The 12,417-nt window shown below is 40.0% G+C and overlaps 1 protein-coding gene across 4 annotated transcripts in view; it reads right to left on the bottom strand.

Annotated features, from left to right (window-relative positions):
* LOC111321192 (importin-11) overlaps positions 1-12,417 on the bottom strand; it is a 61,223-nt gene that overhangs the window by 35,170 nt on the left and 13,636 nt on the right. For 3 of the 4 annotated variants that reach the window (XR_016000415.1, XM_088758077.1, XM_088758078.1), the window contains exons 5-9: positions 5,794-5,907; positions 3,777-3,857; positions 2,174-2,225; positions 671-729; positions 79-127 (exon numbers count right to left, since the gene is read on the bottom strand). Coding sequence is in view for 3 of the 4 variants with exons in the window: in XM_088758077.1 (XP_088614203.1) it covers positions 79-127; positions 671-729; positions 2,174-2,225; positions 3,777-3,857; positions 5,794-5,907 (355 nt within the window). In the remaining variant the exon portion in view is untranslated. The remainder of the gene's footprint in view (positions 1-78; positions 128-670; positions 730-2,173; positions 2,226-3,776; positions 3,858-5,793; positions 5,908-12,417) is intronic. The other variant, XM_088758079.1, reaches the window with a different exon arrangement.

The raw sequence follows: 12,417 nt of genomic DNA, 5'->3' as shown, positions 1-12,417 counted from the left end.
AAACAGTTTAATAGATATACAGCATAAATTTAATATGAGACAGTAAGATATTTATGGCAACCAGCAGCTGGTACATACTATAATCCAATATCACTTTGATTTTTCCAAGCACTGCCTTAAGGAGACACTGTGGATAAGAAAAACCATCAAGCATATTATACATATAATTGAAAGAAATTACAATGCAATATAACAATCTGTGATAACAAAAACTAAAAAGTTGGAAGAAGAGCAATTACAGTGTTTACAGATAAGTACTACTATGGAAATTGAAATTGTGTAACTGAGGTCAACATAGGCCAGCCGCTGTTCGGGAACCGGAGCCCGCGCTCCTCCTTGAACCCACTTCTCAGGGAGGAACGAGAAAGACTGGATCTGAGAGAGCTGCAGAAATTGAGCCTAAGGTCAACAATCTCCTCAAACACACATTATGAACCGGTGAGCCAGAAATTTATGACTCTGTAGCTTAATAGACAGTAAAAGAACATGGTATATAGCCTGTCCATTGATTGCTAAGGAACTGAGTTCCTCCAAAGAAGTACTGGATAGGAGAGTGAAAAACAACTTTACCTCACTGGCCACAGTGAGAACAAAGCTTGACTATTACTTGAAGTGCAAGAAACTCAGAATCCAAACCATCAAAATTTATTGTAGGTAGATTTTTTCATACCACTGCTTGTGATGTAGGGTCAAACTCCTTCAGTCCATGGACAAGTAACTTTCTCAAAACTATTACAACAGGAAAAAAAAATCTTATTGGTATCAAGTCCTTCAGGCTATGTGTTTATAGAGGAATTTAAACTGTCTGAAAGTTTGAACTGAATTAAGCTTAATATAATGTTTAATTACAAATACAAATGTCAATTAAAAGAAACAGCACCATCCCACACAATTTTTTCGGTAATATTAGGAATAGATAACACATTCTCTCAAATACACACTTGGGAATAATTCTTGCCAAGCATTTTGCTCAAAAGTTCATGAAATTTGCTACAGAACAGGTGTATAGAAGGCCTTTAGCTTAGCCAATTGAAGGAGTCCACAAGAATCCTCATGGACATGGCAAATACTATAAGGATAAATGAGTACAGAATGCATGCATCCTAGCATGAGATTCCATCAATTTTGAAGGTTGGTTGTGACTGTCTAGGTAAGAGGGGAAGACAAAAGTGATGGTTGTGTCTATTGCTTTGAGCAAAACATCTTGAAATGGCTTAGGGGGTGGGCACTGACAGTTTCTTGAGTTTTTTTGGTTGTATGTCGCATCTTCTGGGAAATCTGTTAAGAATTGTCAATGATCATGGGAGGAATTTCATTGGCAAAGACAAGGAGCTCCAAAATCCGGAACTAAACAGCAGACAAGGGAGTCAAGTAGGTATTTAATGAGCCTCGATCTGGCACCACATTTGAAACAGCCATTTGAACTGAAAGTTTCTCCACAATACCAAATGACGAAGAGTTGATGGTGGCCTTCCTTCACCAGCATATAAGAAATGTATCTACACCTCCAATAGATGAAGACATAACTTATAGTCTATAAAATAGGTGTGGACAAGTACAGGAACTGATGTCTCACTTTTGGAGGAGATTGATGAGAGAGTGGCCTCCATAGCTAAACCCTAGCCAAAAATGGACAGGCAAACTAAAAAAGAGATCTTAAGAGTGGAGAGGCGGTCTCAATGATTTTGCCTGATAGCAGGAGGGGTTTATCTGTGCAACACAGGCACGCCATTTAGGAGGAGTAGCACTATATTCTCCAAATGTAATATAAACCAGAATGAGCATCAGCAGTAATGGGCCACTAGGCTCTTATGGCTCAACTGCATCCAGAAATGCAACACATATAAAGTACAAATAATTAATGTGTTTGGGGAAGTACATTGGAATAAGGTATCATTCCTGCTACAGGTGCTTATACACCTTAGTAGAGAAAAAAACCTTGTTTGGGAGACCCTTCTAATTGCAAAGAAGCCAGTTGTTTTTTCATTCCAAAATCAATGGCAGTCTTTTATCAAAAATGCACAAAGACTTCAGTGAGAAGGATTAAAGCTTATCACTGAAAATGGTGTTGATTGTATGATAAATAGGATTGAATTCAACCCATGAAATACTCAAATTTACTTTTCTTCACAGTAACAATAACTTTAAATACATCTCTATATACATAATTTACCTTTCAGTGCCAGGGCACTGAGTTCAAGTGGACCCAGAGTTCTTGTGTGCTCCTACAAAACAAACAACACATCAACTAAACTCCACTCCCATGCAATGAAACAAGAAATGTTCCATACACAATTAAGAGCTGGTTTGAGCACATTTAAACTGATTTTGGGTTGGGTTTTGGGTTTGAATGATTAACATATTTGAATAGGCCAAAAGGAATCATTAATTTTACTGAAACTGAGATCTATAGTGCCTTTTGTAAATAGTTGATTATGTCTGAAAAGGTTCATGTGTAATATTATAATGAGATAGGAGCTACCATCAACACTGACATGTAGTATAATTGCAGGAGTTTGATATGCACACATTAGCAAAGGTGCCAGGGCAGTCTGCCAAAGGCCATTCTTGCATAGGTATAAGTTATTCACTAAGCAGGTTTCCTTGGGAAAAAGCTGTGCATGAGGTCTTACATACCACCCAAGGCCATAGGCCAAGGGCAGCAGTACCCAAGACAGATGCTGGCATTCCAATCCATCTCTGGTTCTTTTGTACAGTCACAGGCATCTGTTCCAAAAGACTTTTAGCTTGCGACTGATGGTCTTCATCACCTTGCTGGAATTCTACTCCATACAAGAGTGTGCCTAGCACATTGCTCTTGAAGAAATGTAACTTTGTTCTCTGGCCAATGCTCTTGGACTGAGATGCTTTGCCTACTTGGAGAGCTGACCTTGAGATCTAAGCTCCCTGCTGTTGTCACCAGTCTTTACCTGCACATTTTAGTGTTGTTGTGACAGTAGAGCAATGTCATCTGCAAAGTCTAAGTCTTCCAAGTGTCCATCTGATTCCTTTTTGTCTGTTGTTGGTGACTTGTTTCTTGACTCAGTGGATCCCCAGGATGAATAGAAACAGGACGAGGATGCATCTTAATGATTTAGCACACAGTCCAACCAAATATTTCCCCATCAATCATTGGGACTGCTGTTATTGTTGATTTTGCCCTTTTCTTTCCAGTTGAGTACCTTTATCCACCTTTCCTCTTCATTTTAAAGGTTGGCTAGAGTGTAATTTGATCACAGCCTGACCACAGACACTATTTTGAATTATTTTGATAAATTTCATATAGTCTAGAAAAAATTTGTACCACCCCCCAGATATTTCAACAGAAGATGATCGCACAACTATGGGGACATTATAAAACCTAGTAGGGGAGCCAGGGATAACATGCCTTATCCAAGTTTTGATGCATAAATTAAATGCACAACAGATCAAGGATTAGAGTCAGTAAGTGGGTGATTGAGTGAGTGATGAAGTGAGTGACGAAATTTTGCTTCCATACTAAAACCTCATAGTGTGACCGATGTCATACCATGAGGTAAAAGGGTTCATGACTCCATGCCTCCTCCCCAGTGTGTAAATGACTTTCTGATTTAATTGTAATTGAAAACTTTTGGTGACTTCATCGGTAGCAAATTGGTCACAAAAATGGGCAACCTGTGTTCTACACCTACTTGTTGGACTGATACCCATAAAAAATACCGGCCACCATCGTGCCAAAAAGGACACAGTATTGTTTACCTTCATGTTATGTTACCTTATACTACAACTCTATATACCTTCATTTGGAATGATTCCAAAAGAGATTCTGTGTTGCTCTGCCACAGGTGTAAAATATAGCCAAAAATATCAAAAGTAATCTAAAAGAGAGGAAATATGAGAGTCAATAATCATAAACTAGCTCCATAAATGTGTTGATAACAAAATGCTTGAATGTGAGTGTTTCTTAACAGCCCTTACACATGGCTTTATTGGCTGTTTCAAGTCCAAACTTGCCAATTTCACCTGTTAGATTACGAGTGTTTGTAATTAGACACTCAGGTGAGATCAGAAAGTCAAAGTGTTATCACACAAAGTGTCTTTCTGCAAATTTTTCTTGTTTATTAGAAAGTGTCCTAGCAAACTGGGGACAAGAATTGTGTTTGTGATGTCATAGAATTTGATAACAAAAAGTCATTGTTGTCTTGGGACTCCATCTTGTCATTTCTCTTGCGCACAGCTTCAATTGTGCAAGTGATTTGCTAGCTAGTGCTGTTTATTTTCAGCCTGCTCTGCTTAATTTAATTTGTAATTCCCTCTGCTGTCAGCCATCTTGGTTTGCTTCTCAAACACAGTGTCAGAACTGTAAATCAAGGGGCAAAAAACAGGGGTTTCAAAATATTTAATCAATCAGTAATCTTTACAATCGGTTTTTTTCTTACAATATTAACAACAAAAATCGGCAGATAAAGATTGTGTTGTATACACTTTAGCAGGCAATAAAGCTCAACTACCTAGCCAAGGCTATATCCCATCAAAATGAATAAAAAAACTTCAGAATAGAGCTGGCTGAGAGGTATTTACAACAAACAAGGACAAAATATAATGGTCAAGTAGGTATGTATTTCCTCTTTTGGTAAGAAGGGCTCTTACATTGAGTTTCTTGGATTTTGTTATTGATGCAATTAATTTGCAATCGGACTAAACATAATACAACTCAGGGGTAATTGAGCAAGTAATTTCCCATCACCATTGTGGTATGCCCAGTTTCCTTTACTACATAACTTGAACTAGCTGCTACCTTTTTTGCCATGATAACAATTACATTCCTAAGGATTTTGATTTCACTTGCAAGTTTGGAGCATATTCTGTAGACTACATACATGCCAATTTTCCCAGATTATCTGGGACTCTCCCAAATACATAACAATTAACTTAAATTCCCTGATCTCCAGATAGTTCACCAAATCTCCCACATAAAAGTGATGAAGCAGCTTTCAAATACTTTGCTATCCTGCAGGCTAATTAGATCCCTACATTTACTCACACCAAAACAATTTTGGTTTTACAAACTTGTCTTGCCCTTTCACAAAGCATTTTTTAAGCAAACACATTTTGACATACACTAAACAAAAGCTTTCTTTGGAAAACGAGATCCATTTGATGGTGGGGGCATCAATTTTTTAGTTGCACGGGGGTGCTGCTGAGTTGATGCTATGGTGGCATATAAGAGAAAAATCTCCAGATTTAGATCTCCACAGGTTGGAATCTCTGAGACTATCTGTGTATTAGCTGATCATTACATGATGAGCTAAATTATACATGCTCACCACATTTTGAGATTCCAAAGAGTAGCTTAGGTTTTTGAAAATTATCTTTAGTTATTATGTGCTCAAAATTGTACCATAGATGCCATCAATTTGACTATAGTGTTTACAAAAATTTAGCAACTTAACTGACCAATTGATAACCTCACTCCTCTTCTTTCTTCTGATAAAGGAGTGTTTTTCAAAAGTTAGAAGCTGCAATAAAAGGCACTTGTGACACAAATACACAAAATTACCGGTATATAATGCATGTGTGGCCAGGGTTTTTTATAGTTGCTTTCAAAATGCTATCATCACTTGAAAATAATTTCCAAACAGTTATGTTACTCTTAGGAATCTCAAAATGCAGAAAGGATTAAAGTCTTCTCTGAACTGTACTTTTAAATGGTAAATATAATAGAATTTAATAGTTTCTGTTGCATACTTCTTTTTTTAACCTTGCCTTTTAATGCTCCTGAATCAGATAACATTTTGAGAATTCAAACATTACCTTTCTAAATAGCTGTCGATCAGGGATTAACCTCTTGGATGCCAACATTTTAATTACATGATTTAAAACCAGTAAACTGCGCTGTTGATGCAGTGGATCTTGGCTTTTCACTTCCTGCATTAAACATTGACAGATAATGTAAAAAAGGTTATCATCTTTCATGACAAAGAGGCCATTACAAGACAGATGAATTCATACCATTCAAGATTTCACATTTCAGTGACCTCTCAAAGAATTTTATTTACCCTAACTCAAAGAAAAATTCACCAGGGTTTCCTGTTTGTAAAGAAATTTTTACTCCCTGACAACTTCCTGACCTCCAGTAGTACCGCAGTATTATTGTATTGCATGGAAACTTTAAAATGGGACTTTGTGCGACCCAGAAAAGGTTGCAGTCATGAGACATATGGAAAAACCAAGTGTGGAATATGTAGTGTACACAACCCACAATAATTGCTGGGAATAGTGAAACAGTTGGATGAGTAGATTCTGCAGTTGCCTGAACTCAGTGCCCAATATAGGAAGTTATCTGCAAGAGGAATGCTTGGGCTTGTTGCACTCAAATGCAAAATGCACTCAAAACAATTAGAGAATCATCAAGCACTCCACATTCATTTGTTAAAGATAATACAATGCTTAAGGATTCAGAACAAGCCGTGATGGATTATCTGTACCGAGTACTAAGGTACTAAAGTACTAACTATTTTTCCGTTCAAAGCGAAATATAAGCCAAAATAGTAATTCTGGCCTCGTGTTATCTTCAAAATAAAAAAGACAAAAAGCCATTGATTACTATAGGGTATTTACTACTTCAAAACAGGAACGAGAAGGTTCTAGATTAGAAGAGTATTTTTTTTCTACTATTGAATTGGCAACAAGTAAATAAGAGGGAGTCATGGAAGGTTCTGAGTATGCAACACCGCAAACAAAAGAGAACTAGCACCTCAGCAACCAAAAAAATATTCTCAAAGGACCGACATCGCAATATACATTAAATTGCAGGATTTAAATGGTCTGGTTTGGCCGATCGTGCGTGTGGTAGAGGTCCGGAGGTCAAGTAAAATGCTAGCCAATGTTTATTAAAGATTCATTAGGATTTATTGCTTAGTTTGTTTTACCAAAATATAGTTTCTAAAAGGGTTAAAGAAAAAAACTGCAATTCATAAATGGTTTATTTCAACGAAAACAGTCAGTTTGAGATCACCAAAAAAATGCAGTGCGAGTTGTTCTCCACTACATTACCGCATTAAAAATAAGGTCCACACCACAAAACGACAAACCCCAATGGTTATCAATATTTTCCTTTTTCTACAGACTAAATCAAATGTTCAATTTCATGGCATGCATGAAAAGAACAAGAGTTGTAGTTAGTATGCTAGTATGCTAGTACATAGGTATTCATGCTTGCTCGAGAGCTGTAGTTAGTACGCTAGTACGTAGGTATTCATGCTTGCTTGAGAGGTTTACTTAGTACGCTAGTACGCTAGTACGTAGGTATTCATGCTTGCTCGAGAGGTTTACTTAGTACGCTAGTACGCTAGTATGTAGGTATTCATGCTTGCTCGAGAGGTTTACTTAGTACGCTAGTACGTAGGTATTCCTGCTCGCTCGAGAGCTGTAGTTAGTACGCTAGTACGCTAGTACGTAGGTATTCATGCTTCCTCGCTCGAGAGCTGTAGCTAGTATGCTAGTACGTAGGTACTCCTGCTCGTTCGAGAGTTGTAGTTAGTACGCTAGTACGTAGGTATTCATGCTTGCTCGAGAGCTGTAGTTAGTACGCTAATATGCTAGTATGTAGGTATTCATGCTTGCTCGCGAGGTTTAGTTAGTATGCTAGTACGTAGGTATTCCTGCTCGCTCGAGGGCTGTAGTTAGTACGCTAGTACATAGGTATTCCTGCTCGTTCGAGAGCTGTAGTTAGTACGCTAGTACGTAGGTATTCCTGCTTGTTCGAGAGTTGTAGTTAGTACGCTAGTACGCTAGTACGTAGGTATTCATGCTTGCTTGCGAGAGGTTTAGTACTGTTAGTACTGTTAGTACTGTAGTACTGATGAAAGCTGTTAGTACGGTAGTACTGATGAATAAGCAAAAATCTACAGAAAAGCATTCCTATAACGAGCTTAGCGCTGGTTCCAGTTAAGGTGAAAGCACCGGACAGCAATTTGATTGTGGAAACGTATGTGTTCTTGGACAATGGATCAAATGCTTCCTTCTGCTCAGAGGAACTCGCTACGCGGCTTGGTCTATCAGGGCATTGAACTTCCTTACCCTTGACTACCATGGAAAGAGAAAAAAGTAAATTAAAGTACCTCGCAAGTTGTAAGCCTTCAAGTATTGAATCTCAAGAAGGAGAATGCTGTCGAATTACCATGTGTCTTCACAAGGCCAAGGCAACCAGTGACCATGAAGAACGGACCACAACAAAGTGACGTTGACCATTGGCCTCATCTGGTAGGAATAAAAATTTCCAAGATTGATGTGAATGTGGGTTTGCTCATTGGTAATGATGCCCCAGAAATTCTCCAGCAGAAGGAAGTTAGGGAATCCCGCCATAATGGTCCGTACGTGACTCGAACAATATTCGGCTGGGTGATAAATGGTCCCCTTGGTAGAGTCCAAGACTCGGGTTCACACATAGCTAACTTCATCAGCGCACACACAGAACTAGACGACTAGTTGCGAAGGTACTGCAACACGAGTTCAACGACTCTGTTTATGGTGGAAAATCTTCGCTGTCACAGAACGACAAACGTGCTTTGGAAAGAATGCAAGAAACTGCTGTCTTGCAGTCAGGACACTACACAATCGCATTGCCATGGAAGGACGACCCACCCTGTTTCGAGAATAATAGAAGCCTTGCCGAACACAGGCTCAGACTGTTGAATAAGCGTCTGTCCAAGGACCCAGATATACGAGTGAAGTACACAGCCTGTATAGAAGACTTCCTTCAGAAAGGATATGGGAAGAGGGCCCCACCTATCAGAGTTCCAGGAAAGACTTGGTACCTTCCCCACCATGCTTTGCTGCACCCAGCCAAGCCAGGAAAAGTGCACATCATATTCCATTGTTCTGCGAAATACCATGGAAGTTCTTTAAATGACAAGCTTTTACAGGGGCCGGACCTCACAAACTCCCTGGTTGGAGTACTGACTTCTTTCCGACAGGAAGCCGTTGCCCTCTTGGCAGATGTAGAGGCAATGTTCCGTCAATTCAAGGTGGTCCCTGCAGACTGTAACACCTCACGGTTCCTTTGGTGGCCAAATGGCAACCTAACAGTGCAACCAGAGGAACTGATGATGACAGTGTATCTATTTGGCGGAGTTTCATCCCCCAGCTGTGTCAATTTTGCACTCAAGAAGACTGTGGAGGATAATTGTTTAACCTTCAGTCCCGAAGCTGTACACACTGTGAAACACAATTTCTACATAGATGACTGCCTAAAATCTGTGGCTACCGATGAAAACGCTATCCGTCTCTCAAAGGAACTAAGAGAGCTACTGTCCAAAGGTGGCTTCCGTCTCACGAAATGGCTGTCGAACTCTCGAAGAGTGGTCGAGTCAATTCCGGAAGCTGAAAGAGAAGCAGCAGTGAAGAACCTGGATTTTGAGCATAGCATCATCAAAAGAGCTCTTGGAGTCCGGTGGTTCGTGGATTCGGATACGTTTGGCTTCAGCATCAGCCTCAAGGATAGGCCAGCTACCTGAAGAGGATTGCTGTCTGTCGTTAGTTCCACCTACGAATTACTTGGATTTGTCGCAAATTCCTCTGGTATGATGAAGCAACTTGGCCTCAAGGTCCTGCGGCAATGAACGAAGATCAAGGCAAAGGTGATGATTTAGAAGTAAACAGAGCTTCGTTAGCCTGGCTTCTGCTACTGCCACACCGATCGAGTCCATATTCGAATGGTTCTCCAGCTGGCACAAACTTAAAAGGTTCAGGGGTTGGATGCTGAGATTCAAGAGTGACCTGTGAAATGCCATCGCTAGGCGAAAACAAGGAGGACATTCACCCCCTCAAAGTGATAAGGAAATCAGACCTATGGATGTTGAAGAGTTTAAGTGTGCCAAAAGAGCAATCATTCAGGTAGTACAAATTGGCAGTTTTCCAGATGGTTGTCCCTAAAGGAAACAAAGAAGGTCAGGAAGTCTAGTCATGTGGTCAAACTCGATCCAGTTCTTATGGAGGGTATCTTGTGTGTTGGCGGCCACTTACAAAACTCCCCACTACAAGACGAGACGAAATATCCTGCCATACTAACCAAAGACCACCACATCTCAAAACTCATTGCGCGCTACTACCACAGCAATGGTGGCCATTGCAGACTGGAGCATACTCTATCCTTAATCAGGGAGAAGTTCTGGATAGTACACGCAAGGACCTTACTTCGACGCATCCTAAGCTCCTGCATCCATTGCAAGAAAAGACAAGCAACAGTGGGCCAACAGAAAATGGCTAGCTTACCCGCAGATCGAGTGACCCCTTCCAAACCTCCATTCAGTTACGTGGGTGTGGAATGTTTTGGGCCTTTACTAGTGCGAAGGGCCAGGAGCACCACTAAGAGGTATGGTGTACTATTCACCTGCATGATGATCCAAGCAATTCACCTCAAAATTGTACACACCCTAGATACGGACTCCTTCCTAAATGCATTAAGACAATTCATCACAAGAAGGGGAGAACCGAAACAGATCAGGTCTGACAATGGGGGCAATTTTGTAAAGGATCAAAGGGACTTGCAAGAAGCGATCCGTCAATGGAATCAAGAGAAGATTCATTAATTCCTTCTCCAGAAGAACATCAAGTGGATCTTCAACCCACCCACTGGCTCACATCATGGAGGAGTGTGGGGATGCTGTATTCGTGAAAAGTTATGAAGGCTCTCCTTAATGAGCAACCCTTGGATGAAGAAAGTCTTGCCACACTCATGTGCGAAGTAGAGGCTATTATAAATGGGCGTCCCTCAACTAAAGTGTCAGATGACTCCAGAGATCCCGAGGCCTTGACTCCAAACCACCTTCTACTCCTCCGTTTGGGACCTGCCCTTCCCCCAGGTATCTTCCCCAAAGACTGCTATTCCTGACGGAGGTGGAGACATTTCCAGTACCTGGCTGATGTGTTTTGGCGATGGTGGGTGTGGGAGTACCTCCCCTCACTCCAACAAAGATAGAAATGGAACCACCTTTCACGCAACTTTGCAGTTGGCGATGTCATGCTCTTGTTGGATGAGAACACTCCTAGAGGTTTGCAGCCTCTTGGGTGCATACTAGAAGTCTTCTCCAATCAGAGCGATGGCTTGGTGAGAAGTGTCAAGCTCAAAACAAAATCTTTGATTCTTGTGCGTCCTATTGACAAGATTGTGCTGCTCGAAGCTTCCTGAACAGTGATTTTCCAAGAATTAGAACTGATCTTTAAAGATCTTGTTTTACTGACACTTAGTTCCTTTTTTTGGTCCAAAGCATTTCAAACCTCGTGTTACTATTAGTTAAAGGCAATGATTTGTTTAAGCCTTTAAAGGGGCCGGAATGTTACTTTCGAAATGTGTTACTTGTGTACATTTCTGTTGTTTGTTCCAGTCTAATAATTATCTCTTCATTGGTTAATGATTATCACTTAATAAGTTTGGTATTTCAATCAGTTTCATTTAAGAACGTACACCAGATATTATGTTTCATACTTCATCGCTTGTCAATGCTATAAGTTGCTGTCAACACGACCAATTTCATCTGCTATTAGCGAGCTATCTACAATCATTAGGAGCTAGACCAAAGTAAGTTTCCCTTTATTTTACTGTTAGGATATTTTCTTTCGTTCGGTTCGCACTTTGGTTTATTTCTCGCTTTCAGTTCACTTTATAATCACTTCATTGTTAATTAGGCTAATGTTACATTTCTCAGAGATACTTTCTAAGTTTAGCTTATACTGTATTTTCTTTTAGTTCGAACCACACACGCACACACAGACACAGAGTCACGCACTCAATTCAGCCACTTAAATTCAGCTACAGCCATCAATCTTAACTACGCTACCTTCAACCTTTACTTTGCGGCTTTCATCTGTGATTCCACACCAATACCTTTACTCTCGTTTGTATTTCGATTATGATCCTTGTTTAAATACACCGTGATTTACATTGTGCGTTCAAATTGTCTACTCCGCTATACTAGTAACCTTTGGAGGTTACATATACCACACCTTGAAAGAATACATGTACATTGCATTAAATGTCTACCAGACAGAAACAGGTCCACTGATAACAGGCATGTAAAGAAGAAACTTAGAAAAAAAAGCAGGTTGCCTTTCAGATCTAATAGAAACATCACCCCAAAAATCAGTTAGGCAGAGATTCTTAACCACACACACAGGGGTCATCAAGGCAACAAAAATTCCCAGAAAAAAGGCAAGGAGAGATTTTGTGGCCTTGATCTCATTTGCCTCCTAAAGAACCTGGAAAAGAAGTATTGCAATCGCAAGTGTGTTGTCTCTACACCACATACAAACAGGATGATAATTCAAGTCCAATCAGACAGATCATGACGAGTGATTGGCAATGACATCTGTTGCATTAAAAGTGACCTTTGCAGCTGATTACCTTACAAAACTCATTGCAATTGATTACTTTCCTTT

This window comes from Stylophora pistillata, chromosome 4 (assembly GCF_964205215.1).
Source record: "Stylophora pistillata chromosome 4, jaStyPist1.2, whole genome shotgun sequence".
NCBI lineage: Eukaryota > Metazoa > Cnidaria > Anthozoa > Scleractinia > Pocilloporidae > Stylophora > Stylophora pistillata.
Note: the sequence above shows the minus strand (reverse complement) of the source record. Positions and strands in the feature narration are given on the sequence as shown.